Source organism: Camelus dromedarius, chromosome 18 (genome assembly GCF_036321535.1).
Source record: "Camelus dromedarius isolate mCamDro1 chromosome 18, mCamDro1.pat, whole genome shotgun sequence".
In the NCBI taxonomy this organism is placed as follows: domain Eukaryota; kingdom Metazoa; phylum Chordata; class Mammalia; order Artiodactyla; family Camelidae; genus Camelus; species Camelus dromedarius.
The window spans coordinates 39,656,736-39,674,004 of NC_087453.1; the positions used below are offsets into that span (position 1 = coordinate 39,656,736).

The 17,269-nt window shown below is 37.8% G+C and overlaps 1 protein-coding gene across 9 annotated transcripts in view; it reads right to left on the reverse strand.

Annotated features, from left to right (window-relative positions):
* Positions 1–17,269, reverse strand: part of TASP1 (taspase 1) — a 258,318-nt gene that overhangs the window by 63,013 nt on the left and 178,036 nt on the right. For 7 of the 9 annotated variants that reach the window (XM_064475888.1, XM_064475890.1, XM_064475892.1 and 4 more), the window contains one exon: positions 11,877–11,950. In XM_064475888.1, coding sequence (XP_064331958.1) covers positions 11,877–11,950 — 74 coding nt within the window. The other 2 variants (XM_064475889.1, XR_010376679.1) reach the window with 2 other exon arrangements.

Here is a 17,269-nt window from a genome sequence, read left to right on the forward strand (position 1 = left end):
ATACAAAAATCAGTTGCATTTCTTTACACTAATAATGAATCAACAGGAAAAGAAAGTAAAGAAACAATCCCATTTAAAATTGCACCCCAAACAATAAAATACTTAGGAATAAATGTGACCAAGGAGGTGAAACACCTATTCATGGAGAACAACAAAACATTGATTAAGGGAATTAAAGATAACTTAAAGAAATGGAAAGATATCCCATGTGCTTGGATTGGAAGAATCAATATCATTAAAATGGCCATACTACCCAAAACAATGTACAGATTTAATGAGATCACTATCAAATTACCCAGGACATTTTTTATAGAATTGGAACAAATGATCCTAAGATTTATGAATCATGGAAGACCCAGAATTTCCAAAGAATTATTGAAGAGAAAGAACAAAGCTGGAGGAATAACCCTCCCAAGCTTAAGACAATATTACAGAGCTACAGTAATCAAAACAGCATGGTATTGGCATAAAAACAGACATATGGATCAATGGAACAGAATACAGAGCCCAAAAATAAATCAACAGACCTATGGTCAATTAATGTTCAACAAAGGAGGCAAGAATATACAATGGAATAAGCACAGTCTCTTCAGCAAGTGATATTGGGAAAACTGGATAGCAGTATGTAAATCAATGAACTTACTCCTCACTCCATACACAAAAAATAAACTAAAAATGGCTTAAAGACTTAAATATAAGACATGACACAATAAATCTCCTAGAAGAAAACATAGGCAAAACATTTTCTGATAGAAGTCTTAGCAACATTCTCCTAGAATAGTCTACCCAGGCAATGGAAATAAGAACAAAAATAAACAAATGGGACCTAAGTAAACTGAAAAGCTTTTCCAGAGCAAAGGAAACAATAAGCAAAACAAAATGACAAACCACGGAATGGGAGAAAATACTTGCAAATGATGCAACTGACAAAGGTTTAATTTCCAGAATATACAAACAGCTCATACAACTTAATAACAAAAAACAAACAATCCAATCCAAAAATGGGCAGAAGATCTAAACAAGCATTTCTCCAATGAAAACATACAAATGGCCAACAGACATATGAAAAAATGCTCAATATCACTAATTATCAGAGAAATGCAAATCAAAACTACAATGAGGTATCACCTCACACCAGTCAGAATGGCCATCACTCAAAAGTCCACAAACAATAAATGCTGGAGAAGGTGTGGAGAAAAGAGAATCCTCCTACACTGGTGGGAATATAGTTTGGTGCAACCATTATGGAAAACATTATGGAGATTCCTCAAAAAACTAAAAATAGACTTACCATATGATACAGCAATCCCACTTTTGGGTATATATCCAGAGGGAATTCTAATGTGACAAGATACATGCACTTCAGTGTTCATAGCAGCACTATATACAATAGCCAAGACATGGAAGCAACCTAAATGTCCATCAATAGATGACTGGATAAGAAAGCTGTGGTATATATACAATCTAATACTACTCAGCCATAAACAAGAATAAAATAATGCCATTTGCAGCAGTACAGATGGACCTAGAGATCATCATTCTAAGTGAAAGCCAGAAAGAGAAAGAAAAATACCATATGATATCACTCATATGTAGAATCTTAAAAAAAAAAAAAAGACACTATGAACTTATCTACAAAACAGAAACAGACTCTCGGGCTTAGTAAACAATCTTATGGTTACTAGGGAAATGGGGTGGGAGGGGATAAATTTGGGAGTTTGAGATTTACACACGTTAGCCGTTATATATAAAAATACATTTTAAAAAAGTTTCTTTTGTATAGCACAGGAAGCTATGCTCAATATCTTGTAATAACCTTTAATGGAAAAAAATATGAAAACAAATATATGTATGTATATGCAAGATGGGGATATTGTGCTGTACACTAGAGATTGACGTATAATTGACTGTACTTCAATAAAAAATAAAATTTAATTTAAAAAGAGTAAATTGATAGGTTAATATTTAAAAGTGTATACGTTTAGTAAGTATAAAGTACATAACAATTAGATAAGCTTGTGAAGAAGCAGACCAACAGACACAAATTAGAAGATAATGTGTCTGTTTAAATCGTCTTTCATTTTTTTAGACTACTTTATTAAAGTTGCTGAGTGCCTAATTCAACTATACTTCAATAAAATAATAATAATAATAATAATAATAATAATAATAATAATAATAATTAATAATAATAATAAAGTTTTTGAATGTACACTTTAACATTTGTCATTTTGGAAATCCTTATTGTAAAGACAATTCTTTTTTAATCTAATGACAAACAGCAGCGTCCCTGCCAATAAATCTGGATCTCTATGTTGGATACATTCAATTTCTCCTTGAGACACAAGTTTCCATCTGTATTTCTGAGGTGATGTTTTTATAAATTCTATAGCATCTGGTGGACCCTGCTACATTAGCAAATCTGGTGATTTACCTCCTATAGAATGCTGTGGAATTGCAGAAAAGGGAGATGGGACTCTTGCTGATCTCAAAGCTTCTGAAAAAGGATTTAGGGTTGTCTCTTATGCCAGGGAATGCTGCCTTGAATAGAAGCTAATTTGGTGAGTCTCAAAATCAGGTAAGTCTTCTAACTATAATCTTCTTTTTTAAAGTTGATTTTTGTAATTCTAGGTCCTTTGCATTTCCAGGTTAAGATTTGAAATCAGCTTATCATTTTTTAATAAAGAATACCTGCTGGAAGTTTGATTGGAATTGCTTTGAATCTAAGGGTAGATTTGGCTATATTAACATTATTGCGTCTTCTAACTCACGAACACTGAGTTCTTCATTTATTTGGCTTTTCTTTTGTTTCTTTCAGCAACGTTTTGTAGTTTTCAGAGGATAAGTCTTGCATGTTATTTGTTAAGATCCATTCCATGTCATCTAAAGATAACTACAGTTTTTACTTCTTCTTTTCCAATTTTTGTCTTTTATTTCTTTTACTTGCTTTATTGTCCTGTTTGGGAATTACAGTAAAACAGTGAATAGAACTGATGAGAGTGAACCTCTTCTTTGTCTGTTCTCAGTGTTAGTTCAGTGTTTCACCAATCAGTATGGTTTTAACTAGTTTTTGGTAGATGCACTTTTTCAGATTGAGGTATTTATCAGATTCTGGTATTTCAAGTTTTTTTTTTATCAGGAGTGGAAGTTGAGATAAGCATATGATATCAAGGTATCATATGATTTTTCTCCTTTATTTTGGTATTAAAGTAAATTACATTGGTTGATATTTTTAACAGATTTATTGAGATATAATTCACATACACAAAATTCACTCTTTAAATAACTGTTCAACTTAGTACTTTTAATATATTTACAAAGTTGTGTAACTCCAATTTCATAACATTTTCATCACCTCAAAAAAAAACTCTTTGCCCATGAGCACTTAGACCCCACACTCCCCTCCTGCCAGCCCCTGACAGTCACTAGTCTACATTCTGTCTCTATAAATATGCCTATTTTGGACATTTCACGTAAAGGAAATTATACAATATGTGGCCTTTGTGTCCGGCTTCTTTCACTTAGCATCATGTTGACAAGGTTCATCCAGCCTGTAGTATGTATCAGCTCTTGTTTTTTATGGTTCAATTATATTTCATTGTATGAATATACCATATTTTGTTTATCATCAGTTGATGGGTATTTGGGTTGTTTCCACTTTTTAGCTACTACTGAATAATGCTGCTATAAACGTCTGTGCACAAGTTTTTGTGTGGATATAGCTCTTCAATTCTCTTGGGTATATACCTAGGAATGGAATTGCTGAGTCATACAACCCTAGGTTTAATTTTTTACGGAACTCCCAAACTGTTTTCCAAAGTGACTGCACCATTTTACACCCCCACCAACATTATATGAGGTCACATATACTGCCAACACTTAGTATTGCTCATCTTTTTGATTATAGTCATTATGGTAGATGTAAAGTGGTATCTAATTGTGGTTTTGATTTGCATTTCCCTAATGACTACTGATGTTGAACATCTTCTCATGTACTAATTGCTATTTGTGTATCTTCTTTGCAGAAATGCCTGTTCAAATCCCTTGCCCATATTTTTGTCTTTTCATCATCATTTTGTAAAAGTTCTTTATATATTTTGATATAAATCCCTTACCAAATAAATTATTTGCAAAATTTTTTTCTTATTTGTGAGTTTTCTTTTCACTTTCTTGATGATGTCCTTGGAAGCACAAAATTTATTAATTTTGATGATCTATGTATCTACTATTTTTTTCTTTTATTACTTGTGCTAAGAAAGCATTGCTTAATCTAACACTGTGAAGATTTATCCTAAGATTTCCTCTAAGAAGTCTATAGTTTCAGCTCTTACATTTTGATCTCTAATCCATTCTGAGTTTTGCTTTTCGGCTTCTTTTTTTTTTTTTTTTTTTTTTTAATGGAAATGCTAGGGATTGAAGCCAGGACTTGTGCACGCTAAGCACACACTTTACCACTGAGCTATTACCCATCCCCCCTGAGTTAACTTATACATAGTGTGAGGTAATGGTCCAACTTCATTCTTTTGCATATGTATATCCACATGTCTTAGAATCATTTGTTAACATTGATTTTTAAATGTCAATGGAACTGTACTTTACTTGATGTGTATGTGTGGTGTCTGTATGTATCATTATGTGTGTTTGTAATATTGCTAGATTTTTACTCCTAAATTAATAATTAGCTTATTAAGAGTTTCTACACCTGTGTTTATGAGGGATATTGGCCTACAGTTTCCCTTGTAACATCTTTGTCAAATTTTGTTATTAAAGTTACCCTTGCCTCACAAAATGAGTTGGAAAGCATTCTCTCTACCTTGTTTTTCTGGAAAAAAAAAAAACCAACTGGTTTAATACTGTATTATTTCTTCCTTAAATGCCTGATATAACATATCAGTGAAGCCATCTGGGCATGAAACATTGTTTGTCAGAAGTTTTTTTTTATTATAAATTCAAATTCTTCAATACATATATGGGTATTCTAACTTTCTGCCTTAGATTTTCTCAGGTGGATTTTTTTAAAAGGAATTTATGGAATTTCACCCATGTTGCAGAATTTTTTTTTGTAAGAAAGTTGTTCATAGTATTACTTTATTGTCCATTTAGTGTCTGTAGGATCTGTGATTCTGCATTGATGCTCCCTTTTCATCTTGATATTGGTTATTTGTATTTTTTATTTCTTTTCTGATCATTCTTTCTAAGGTTATATCCATTTTATTAATTTTTCAAAGAACTAACTTCTGATTTTGTTGATTTTTCTCTATTTTTTGCTTTTTAAGTCATTGTTTTTCCTTTTATCTTGATTATTTTGAATTTATTATATTAAAGCTTCTTAAAATGGAAATTTAACTAATTTATTTTAAGCCTTCTTTTCTACTAGAAACATTTAAGGATATACTTTTCCTTTTAATGCTTTCATTGCATCCTGTAAATTCTGACAAATTGTTTTCATTATCATTCAATCTGAAATAATTTCCAATTTTTCTTGGTGAGTACTCCTTGTGATCTTGAAAAAAATAACGTGCTGAGTATAGTGATCTAGAAATATCACTTGGTCAAGTGATAATAGTGTTGTTTGTATACTTACTAATTTTTACTTTCTTATCACTGAGAGAGGGATTTAAGATTTCCAACATGATTGTAGATTTATCTGTTACTCCCAAGAGTTCTCTCAATTTTCCTTCTCTTATGTTACTAGGTACATGTACATTTGGCATTTTTATGACTTCTTGATGAATTGACCATATTATCATTATGGAATGTCCTGCTTTACCTCATAATGTTTCTTATGTCTGACATTAATATAGCCACATTAGCTTTCTTATGTTTAATGTCTGCATAATAAATATTTTCCCACACTTTTATTATCAATTTTGTTTGAGTCCTTTTTTCATATTCAATGTGAACCACTTATAAACACCATAAAGCTGGGTCTTCAAGGGGTTTCTTCCAGCCTGAAAATCTCTTCCCTTTAAGTGGAGAGTTTAGTTTATTCACATTTAATGTAATTATCAATATGGTTGAGTTTAAGTCTTTTGGTATTTGTTTTCTATTTGTCTCTTATATCTTTGCTTTTCTGTCCCTCTTTTCCTGCCTTTTTTTGGGGTTGAGTGTTTTGTAGTACTTCCTTTTATGTCTTGTACTGATTTTTTTTTTGTTATATTTAAATTTGTTACTCTATAGATGAAAGAGCCATCCTTAACTTAACACAAAGTACATTCAAATATTAACATACTATCTCATGAACAATGTAAGACCCTTACAGCTATATATTTCCAAATGCGTATGCATTACTTCCGAATGCTGTCATGTTCCACAGGTCACAGCCACTCTCTTTAGTATTTTAATTTCATTTTCCTCTTTGTGTTTAAGTTTGGATAATTTCTATTGACTCGCTGGCAAATTCATTAATCATCTTCCACTCCATTTCCTGCTAAGCTCATCAGATGAATTCTTTACTTCTGATATTGTATTTTTCCGTTATACCATTCCCATTTGTTGCTTCTTTTTATAGTTATCATAATTATTTCATTATGCTAATTCCAAAATCTGGGTCACCTATAGGCAAACTTCTATTGACTAATTTTTCTCTTAAAATTCTCTTACAAATCACATTTTCCTGATTCTTCACAGGACTCATAATTTTTATTGTATGACAGAAAATGCATGAAAAAGAACAGTAAATAATATTTAAAATATATAATACTTACCCTAAAAATGGCATACCCCTTCCTCTAGGTTTGGGCTGTTAGTCACTCTATCTCTAGTTGAGCTCTCTGGGCTTTGTGGTAGTTTTAGATTTAGTTCATTACTGGCTAGAATTTTGAGGTCTGAAATAGTAGTTCCCCTTAAGCAAAGTCTGGGATCTGAGCCCTGGTAAGACTCTGGAGATTTCTGCATGTCTTATTATCCAGTTGCCAGCATTCTAACCATAGGAGATTCCTCTCTGTTTATAGCCTAAGTACTAATTTTCTTGGTTGTTTATGTGTTCTCTTTGCTCTTGATAACCTCCCCTGGCTTTCCATACCATGGTGTATGTCTTTTCAGGAATCTTGCTCTGCCTCCAGTCTTTCTTTGGCCATTGCCATGCACTTGGTGAAAATTCTACGTATCTTGATGGGCCGGTCACTCTCGGTTCTTTGTCCTGCTCCAAGCCTCTGGTATGCTCACTTAGTGAAGGCTTCATAGGGAAAACTAGTGGCGGGTGCAAGGCTCACCTGTGACTGGGGACTCTCAGGATTTTAATCTGTCATGCCAGCTCACATGTGGCCATAATTAGTAGTATCAAAAGTTCGGCTGGTTTCTCTTTATACTCCTCTGGGTCAATTCTACTCTTCCTCCTGCTGCTCTGCCAGGAATGAAGCAGTCAGAGCTTTTTTCTCTTAGGAAAGGCTTATTTCTTCCCGAAATTTAGTTCATTTAAGTTTTCTAGCATAGTCACCTTTTCAAATAATTTTTTAAATCTATGACTCTATAGTTTATCCAGCTTATTCTCATTATTGGGAGTAAGAACAACAGGTCCTTGTGACTTTCTTCATCCTAATTGGAAGTGGAAGTCTTTTTCTTACTCCTTTTGATAACTCCCTCTTGTGTAGCTCATATTTTATATTTAAGTCTTTCTCCTAAGGCTTTCCTTGAGAGGCAACTTAAGCCTAGCAAAGAGCTCTCAGAAATCTCACCTCTGTTATCACTTCTACACAGACATTTGTTGAAATTTTTAAAAGCCCCAGAAACTATCTTCATAAAAATAAAACATGGTAGAGATCACATTTGGGGTTGCAAAAGTCCTACTGAAAACTAAATAGCAACATATATGCTTATTCACCTGGAATGTAGAATTTAGAATTTTACAGATTGCAAGCAAGTATCTGGAGATGAAGGGCCATAATATACACAATATCCATCATATATGAACAGCTTAACCGGGGTCCACTCATCTGTATTCCAACAGATGAGATTTTGCTTCCTTGTGCCTATCATATCCAACCCCAGGAAGGACTTCAGGTGGAGTATGGTTTTCTTACTCTCATTTTACACATGAAGCCTGTGAGATCCAGAGAGGCAGAGTGATCACACCAAGCCTCACAGTACACAAGGAGCAGCGGGGGAACCCAGGCTTCTACTTCCTGGCACTATGCCCATTCCGATACTTGTTCATTTCAACTGCAAGACACAAAAGAATTTAATCAAATGTGCCATAATATCCAAGGGTGATAGTTTTAAAAGCTTTTTATTTGAAAATAATTTCAAAAAATTACAAAAGAACCGTTTGGGGAACACCACACATCGTTTACCCAGATTCACCCATTGCTAACATTCTGCTCCATCTGCTTGTAATTCGCTGTCTGTCTATCCATCTGTCCGCCCCTCCATCCACATAATGTTATTTTCTGAATCACTGGGAAGATATTGGATATATTATGACCCTTAACCCTTAAGTACTTCTGTTTGTATTTCCTAAGAGTAAGACTATTTCCCTACGTACTACAGTATAGTTAAAACAAACACATTTTTAAATGATATAACATTTTCTACTATCTATATTTCAATTTTGCACATTGACCTAATAATCCATTTCCCCTGCTTCCACTCAGATCCAGCCTAGTATCAGTTATTGCATAAACCAGTTGTCATGCCTCTTTAATATTATTTAATCTGGAACATTTCCTCAGCCTCTGTTTTTTATGACATTGACATTTTTGAACACTACAGTTCCTTTTTTCTTTTTTCCTAGAATGTTCTTCATTTTAGATTTGTCTGTTTCCTTGTGATTAGATTCAGGTTATGCACTTTCCAGATGAGATACTGCAAAAGTGATGTTGTGTCTTTCTCAGGTTATCATATCTGGAGGCACATGATGTCCATCTGTCCCTTACTGGTGATATTAATTTTGATCACACAGTTCCGTTGTTGCCTGGTTTCTCCATTCTATACTTATTATTCTTCCCTGCAACTAATAAGAAATCTGTAGGGCAACACCTTAAGATCATAAAGTAGCCTGGTCCTCCTCAAGGATGAATTTTTATAACAGAATTTTCACTATGTTATAAAAAATGACCTCTACATAGTAAAAGAGACCTAGGTTTCACTTATGATACTTGAGTGAGTACCATGCCAATTTTAACATCTGTTTTTATTACCGTAGTCCTTGCACACTGGGTGTTTATTAAAAACCATTCATTAACTGTCTGCTATCTTGGGTAGGATATATGCAGTCTGATTTTTACATCCAACTGGTATCAATGCCCTCATTTTGGCTTAATAAAAATACATTTCTTTAACTTATGCTACAGAAGTGGTTTAGAAATTAAATTGGGTTATATAACCGCAAGAACATTCTATTAAAAAAGAAAGAAAGAAAGAAACTTATAAAAGAACTCATCTCCATTTATTCAAATTATATACAGATTCTGGTTATAACGATATTAGTTATTATCCAGTCTAATAAGTATGATTTGAGATGAACTTTAATTCAAGGTCCTAACTTGGATTAAACATAGTTGACATAAAATGTTCAAATGGTCAGGTAGCTTTAGTTTCTGAGTTTGGTAACAAGGAGAAAGCAGGAAATTTTGGGAAAGCAGGGCAAACTTTTTTAAAAATTTAGGAAATAGTTTTTAAATTAAAAAAAAAAATGTTGTTTTTAGTTTTTAAAGATCCTCCGTTCTCTCATTCTGCTACTGTGGTTTGCAACAGCACGTGAGGGCATGTTTCACAAGCCAGTCATCACGCAGAATGGGTGGGCTACTAATTCAATAATTCTTTCATAGAAATCAGGGGACCAGGAGAGTGGGCCAAAGGCTCCTGCTCTTAAGAATAATATAAACTTTGCTGTAGCTCCCTCGTCTTCTGAGATCAGTTTCTCGTTTATAACTTTGTCGTATTTGCCATACAAGAAAATTCCAGGCTTTATGACAGAAGAGATGGCACTTTTTTTTTTTTTTAATCAACAGAATTCAGCAGCCAAAGCTGTAGTGGTTTGGGTTTGGGGTTTTATTTCGGTTTGTTTGGTTTTGGGGGTGGGGAAGCATTTGTAGCCACAGACTCAAAGGAGGAAGAAAGAGAGAGGGATTAACTCTCTGCAAGGAAGGTCAAAAACATAATTTACAAGTGAGGCAAGAGGAGCAGCTGTATCTGTTGGTCCGGTCAGTACTACCAGCTGGAGAATTTACCAGCAGTAAGAAAACCACATCCACCAGATGTCAAGTGATGCAACTAGAAGCCAAGGATCTGTGGACTCAGTGCAAGACTGTCCACTCTCTTTACTTCCCATGTTTCATGTTAAATAGCAGGGTGTCTTCCATAGGCCACCAGCAGGGAAAAGAGCAACATCTCCACACAAAGGACTTAACAGCATGACCGTACCCACCAGACAGGCTTCAGGCTGGCTTCAGCACTGAAGTCTGCCTCATCCACGTTCTTCTGTTAAAAAGCAATTTTAGCTCAGATCCAGCATGGAGAGGGTGAGAGAAACCCAAGTGGCCGCAAGCCATTCTTGTGTGAGGATTCTTACCAGGCTCATTTTATATTTGGGAACCATTTTGCCATTGGGAAGAAAAGAATGTTTTGAACATGTTTATTTAAATAAGCACGTTTCCACTTATTCTTTAAACCTGTGCTGTCCAGTATGGAAGCCACTAGCCACAGGTGGCCATTTAAGTGTAAACTAAGTAAAATTTAAAATTCTGTTCCTCAGGCGTACGAGCCACAGAACACAGAAAATTCTCTTAGTGTTGCTCTAAACCCATAAATCACCTTTTAAAATGAGCGATTATCATTCTCTTCTCTAAATACTATATATCAAAGCAATGTTTATGCATCCTCCTATGAAATAAGTCTACCGATACAATACAAATGCTGTATTAGGGGAGGATGAGACAAAGGTGGGAGACCTCAGTAATATTTTCACGAATGTGAGCTCCTGTACGCTGTACTCACAAAGCCCTGAGACACGACTGACTTGCTGGACAGTGTCTGGAGGCTGGTCTGGGTGGGTGTTACACAACAAATAGGCAAGAAACGATTCCTTCTTCCATGGAGCCTTAACTTGTTAACGATTCAGTCTGTATCAGACAGTGTACCTCAGAAGTTCCCTGACTTGTATTTCCAAGTGTGTAAAATCAATCATGCCCTTTACAAGAGGCTGCCCCACTTCACAGCTTTGTAATTGAGGTACTTTAAGGCCAAGTAAACATCACATGCCACAGCTGTTTCTAAAACATTTTATGAACAAGAAGAACACGAGGCCAGCATAAAATAAATCCACAGATTATGTCTCTTCCTCCCAGGCTTACCCATCATAAGTGCAGGGAAGCCAAGCAACTCAAGAGGTGCTGTGCGGATGTGTGTGTGATCGTGGTGACTCGCCGAGGGATGTGTGGCACACAGGACACAGACCTCTCACATTTGTGCAAAACACTCGGGAGCACGAGCCATGTTGTGTCTGCAAGCACATGGGCACCTCTGCCCTCACACAGGCAGGATGTGGTCCAGCCACTGGGCTAACTTGGCCTCGGCTCCCTTTAGCTGTCTGGATGCTCCTTGCAAAGTCACCCAACCCCGCAGCCCAACAGCATCACACCTACATTCTCTTCCCAATCCCCAGTTTCTTCTTTTCCAGTTACTCACAGTGGATGAAGAAGAACAAGATGGGGGAAAAAAAGGGTTTTCCTAACCTCCCCAGCTCCATCATTAAAAGCGAAAAAAGACCAGCTATCTTTCTTTGGGATTGTTAACTCTTTTTTATTAGATTCTTATAAAGACCCTGGAGCTACTGCCGAAGATAGGCTGAAAAAAATTCTGTCAGACCCACTTGTCCAGTTAGAGGTTCATGCAGTGGCTGCAAGGTTTTCAGGTTATGCCCCCATTTTCCCGCTTACCTTGGCCTTCCCATCCTGGGCGGACATGTATCCGACACACATGCTCTCCGTCGTGTGGCTCCACAGAAATTCCACTACCATGGAAGAAAACACACAGAGGCACATTCAGATCACAGATGGAAAATAAATCTCTGCTTTTTAATAGAACCGTTAAGGATAGCTTTATACTTAACATGCTCAGCTCCCTGCTTTCCATTCGCTCCTTCATAAATGTCAAGATGATTTAGTACTCCAAACTGGGTAATGCCATTTACTGTGAAATGAAAAATGTATTTCTTTCTTGTCAAAATGTATGATTATTACATGTAGAATAAATGCTCTTCTGTTTGAAACTCGTAACATTAAACACACACACATGCAGGCATGCACACTCATACATACAGTACATGGTGATTTAGTAAATGTAATATTCCATAACGTAGTTAGGTAGTTTCCTTTAAAACACACACACACACCCCAGGTTGAGGTTTTTAAATACCATTTGCCATGAAAAGGAACCAGGAGTTCCCAGAGAAATGCTGATTCCAGGGTTGGAAAATTTTAAGTGAATCTGGAACATCTTTTTGTGCCAGAAAGTAAGGAAGTGCTCAAAGAATGATGACAACTTATCAAAAGGACCCATGGGTCAGCCTGAAGGGACTCCCACTGGCCATATCTGTGTCAATCTCAGTATCAAAGTAAATAATAATAGCAAAGAATTATTACCACAGAACAAAATTAAAACTAGTTAGCCCATGCTAACACAAACAAGTAAAGGAATAAATATAACAGAGGAGAAGAGAAAGCACTTTCTGCAGCAAAATGCTAGCTAGCATTCTCTACAAATAGAGAAGTAACAGTTAGAACACCACCCTGCTTCCTAAAACTAGTAGGTGAAAACTGGGAGAAGACAGGCTATTTACATAGTCTCAACGTCACCTCACCACAAAATTCTTATGAAATACAAAGGGGCAAAGTGTAAGTTCACTGTGGAGAGACCAATGGACTCTACTTTAGCCAAGTGATGCAAATCAGCACAGTGTGCCTCCTGATAGACACCCTGACATGCACCACCACTTCTGTGGTGTGCTTGCCAAAAATGCAGAGTCAGAATTGGATGAGGAAGCACCATACAAATCTGATACAGGAACACTACTAAATCACTGGTTTGAACTCTTTAAAACATGTCAAAGTAACAAAATACAAAGAAAGTTGAGAAATTGTTCCCATTTCAAGAAGGCAAAGGACTCATGACAACTAAACACAATGTGTCCTCCTGGAACGGAGCCTGGACTGGTAGGGGTGGGGGCGCAGGTTATAAAGGACATTAGTGAGACAACAGATGGAGTTTGAAATCAGACTATGGATTAGATAATAGTGTTGTATCAATATTACATTTTATGATTTTTATAACTATACTATGATTATTTAGGAGAATGATCTTGTTTTCAAGAAAAATACACTGAAGGATAAGGAATAAAGATACCTGATATCTCCACCTCCCTCTCAAGTAGTTCAGAAAAAAGGTACACATTTCTCTGTGTGTGTGTGTGTGTGTGTAAAGGGAAGAGGGAAGGAGGAAGTGAAGATGGAAAAACCAATGGGGGAAAATGAAAACAATGAGTGAATCTGGATAAAGAAATCATGGTTATCCCCTGTAATACTTTTGCAATTTCTCTGTAAGTTTGAAATTTTATCTAAATTAAAAGTTACGGTGGGAAGCAAGATGCCAGAGTAGAAGGACGCTTATAGCTCACCCTCTCCCACAAACACCAAAACTCATATCTACGGACCTACTCAGCCAACCACGGTACCTGCCGAACTCCAGCAGAACACTGCCCTCTTCAAAAGACAAAGACGCCAAAAATCTGGTAGGAGAAAAGGAAAAAAGAAAGAAGAAAAAGCAAAACAGTGCGGGACTGATCCCACAGTGGGGGAGCAGCAAAGGAGGACTGGCGCTCATTCGCTGGGTCTCCCCTCTCCAACGGAGAGGCCAGCGGGACGGATGGGGGGCCTCTGAGGCTCAGATATGCCCTGAGCACCCCTTGACCGACAGAACTGAGTTAAACGGGCACAAAGGGTCCACGCGACACCCAGCCTGAGACGCGAGCTGGCAGCTGGGGCCGGGGCAGGCGGCCCGAACTGGGCAGAGGACTGGGGCAGCTGCACTGAGGCAGCCCTGGGGGACTGCAGGGTGCTGTGCACTGTGGCTGGGAGGGGATACAGCGCAAACAACCTCAGTCCCCCATAAATTGCAAAACAAGCAAAGCAACATGGCTGGTGTGCCCTGGGCGGAAGGGCACCTTAGCCTTTGTCTCCTCAGACCTGCGCCACCATTACTGGCACTTCTTGCAAGAAGAGAGGTGGGGCGCGGCCACAGTTGCCATCTCCTCCTGTGCGCAGCACCTGGGCGGGGACAGGGCTGAGACCTGAATCCGCACCAGGGGCTCCGAAACCTCCTGGGCAGGACTGAGACTTGTTTACAGCCTGAGGCAGACAGGATCTTTCTGCCTTGGCACCTCAGCGAATTTGCACCACCAAGACAAACGAGGAGCTGAGATTTGGCACAGAGCAGGGGCAGGGTCGTTCTGCGGTCTTCCCCGAGACCACCTTCGGAGCACCGACCGGAGGCGGAGTGGGCAGCTGCACAGAGCAGAGGAGCTACCGATGCTGGGAGAGGGTGGGTGGCCACCCCATCTCCTGGCAGGAATGCAGCACCTGACCATGGTGCTGGGAGGGGGCACGATCTGCCCACCTGCCTCCCCCCAGAATGCAGCATCTGACTGCGGCATCGAAAGGGGGTGTGACCCGCCCACTCACCGGGTAAGAGCTCAGCTCCTGACCCAGTGTTAGGAGGGGGTGTGATCTACTAGCTGACAGCCACTGGGAGCAGCACAGATAAGGGTGCCAACAGAGGGCCTCTGGAAACAGCAAGCTGAGTACGCGAAACAGGGCGAAGACACAAAGACCTCTCGATAAAATCATTAAGAGCACACGGTCTCCAGGAGAACTAGATAACTGACACTCCTTAAGCCACAGTGCCAGAGAGATATGAGCAATATGAAGAAGCAGAGGAACCACTCCCAATTAAAAGATCAAGAGAAATCCCCTGAAAGCACGATCAAGGAAATAGGCACTGATGGCCTACTAGATCAAGATTTCAAAAAAGGAGTGATCAAAGTACTGAAGGGACTAAAAGAGATAGTGTTTAGAGATATAAAATATGTCAAAAATGAAATAGAAGCTATAAAGAAGAAACAAGTAGAATTAGTAAACTCATTTGCTGAGATGAGAGCTGACCTAAAGGCTGTACAAAGCAGGCCAGATAATGCAGAGGAATGAATAAGTGAACTAGAAAGGACAACAGAAAGCACCCAATCAGAACAGCTGAAAGAAAAACAAATAAAAAACAATGAAAACAATATAAGGGACCTATGGGATAATATGAAGCATGCCAATCTACTCATAATTGGGGTTCCAGAAGGGGAAGAAAGAACAAAGGGGATTGAAAAGGTATTTAAAGAAATCATGACTGAAAACATCCCAAACCTAAAGAAGGAATCAGATATCCAAGTACAGGAGGCTCAGAGGGTCCCAAACAGGAAGGACCCAATCAGACCCACACCAAGACATATCATAATCAAGATGGCCAGAGTCAAGGGTAAAGAAAGGATCCTAAAGGCAGCAAGAGAAAAACAAAGAATGAGTTACAAGGGAACCCCTACAAGGCTCTCAGCTGATTTCTCTACACAGACACTACAGGCCAGAAGGGAGTGGCAAGATATATTCAAAGTCCTGAATGAAAAAAAGATGCAGCCTAGGATACTCTATCCAACAAGGCTATCCTTTAGAATAGAAGGAGAGATAAAGAACTTCACAGACAAGCAAAAACTAAAAGAGTTTAGTAACACTAAACCCATGCTAAAAGAAATGTTGACAGGTCTACTCTAAATAGAAAAGAAGCAGGATGCTACAAAAATGAGAAACTTGTAACTTGAAAGGAGATAACTGCCATGAATTACAAAAAGAATAAACACAACATTGTAAAAGAAGACATCTAAATTATTAGGAGTGGGAGAGGGAAGCAAGGAAAGCCACTGTGGAAAACAGTATGGAGATTCCGCAAAAGACTAGGAATAGACTTACCATATGACCCAGGAATCCCGCTCCTGGGCATATATCCAGAAGGAACCCTACTTCAAAATGACATCTGCACCCCAGTGTTCATAGCAGCACTATTTACAATAGCCAAGACATGGAGGCGGCCTGGATGTCCGTCGACAGATGACTGAATAGAGAAGAAGTGGTGTATTTGTGTGATAGAATACTATTCAGTCACAAAAACTGACAACATAACACCATTTGCAGCAACATGGATGTTCCTGGAGAATGTCATTCTAAGTGAAGTAAGCCAGAAAGAGAAAGAAAAATACCATATGAGATCGCCCATATGAGGAATCTAAAACAAAACAAAACAAAACATAAATACAAAACAGAAACAGACTCACAGACATAGAATACAATCTTGTGGTTGCCAAGGGGGCGGTGGGGTGGGAAGGGACAGACTGGGATTTTAAAATGCAGAATAGATAAACAAGATTATACTGTATAGCCCAGGGAAATATACAAGATCTTGTGGTAGCTCATAGCGGAAAAAAAATGTGACAATGAATATATATATGTTCGTGTTCGTGTATAACTGAAAAATTGTGCTCTACACTAGAATTTGACACAACATTGTAAAATGACTATCACTCAATAAAAAAATGTAAAAAAAAAGGAAAAAAATGTTACAAAAAGAAAAATACTAAGACATACACAAAGCTTTGTCATCTTCAAGTACATACTTTCAAAACTCCAAGGTTTTTTTTTAAGGCATTTTTGAAGTGTTGATGCACTTCACAAAAATTTCAAAGGTCACCAGTAATCAAACTGCCTTGCTCAACACCAAATCCCCTGGATCCCAGGCCACCCATCCATTTACATCTCTGAGCTAAGTAAGCCTGGGGAGGTGAGACACAACTGTGGGATCAAGGGTCCTAGACTCTGAAGGCTTTGCCCGACATGAGGGGAGGGAAGAAGCAGTAAAGGGCAAAACTGAGTTCCTCAGATACGTGGCTCATTCCCTCATCATTAATTCATTCTCAAACCTGCCAACCTGCTCCCTGAAGAGTGCAGGAAAACAGCATCACGCAATGAAGCAAGTTCTCTTCACCAGATGTTTTTTCTTTCTCACACATCTGCTTTGAACTTCAAAAATCTTGAAGTCCAGAGCAAGATCTGGGATATACTAAATTGCCTAATAGAGCAAAGGCACTGGAGTCTTACTGAATTTCTCTAGCATAGTGACAATGCAATTGTATTTAAACGCAAAGTTAAGGCATTTCTCAAATTGTGACTCCTTATTCTTCAAA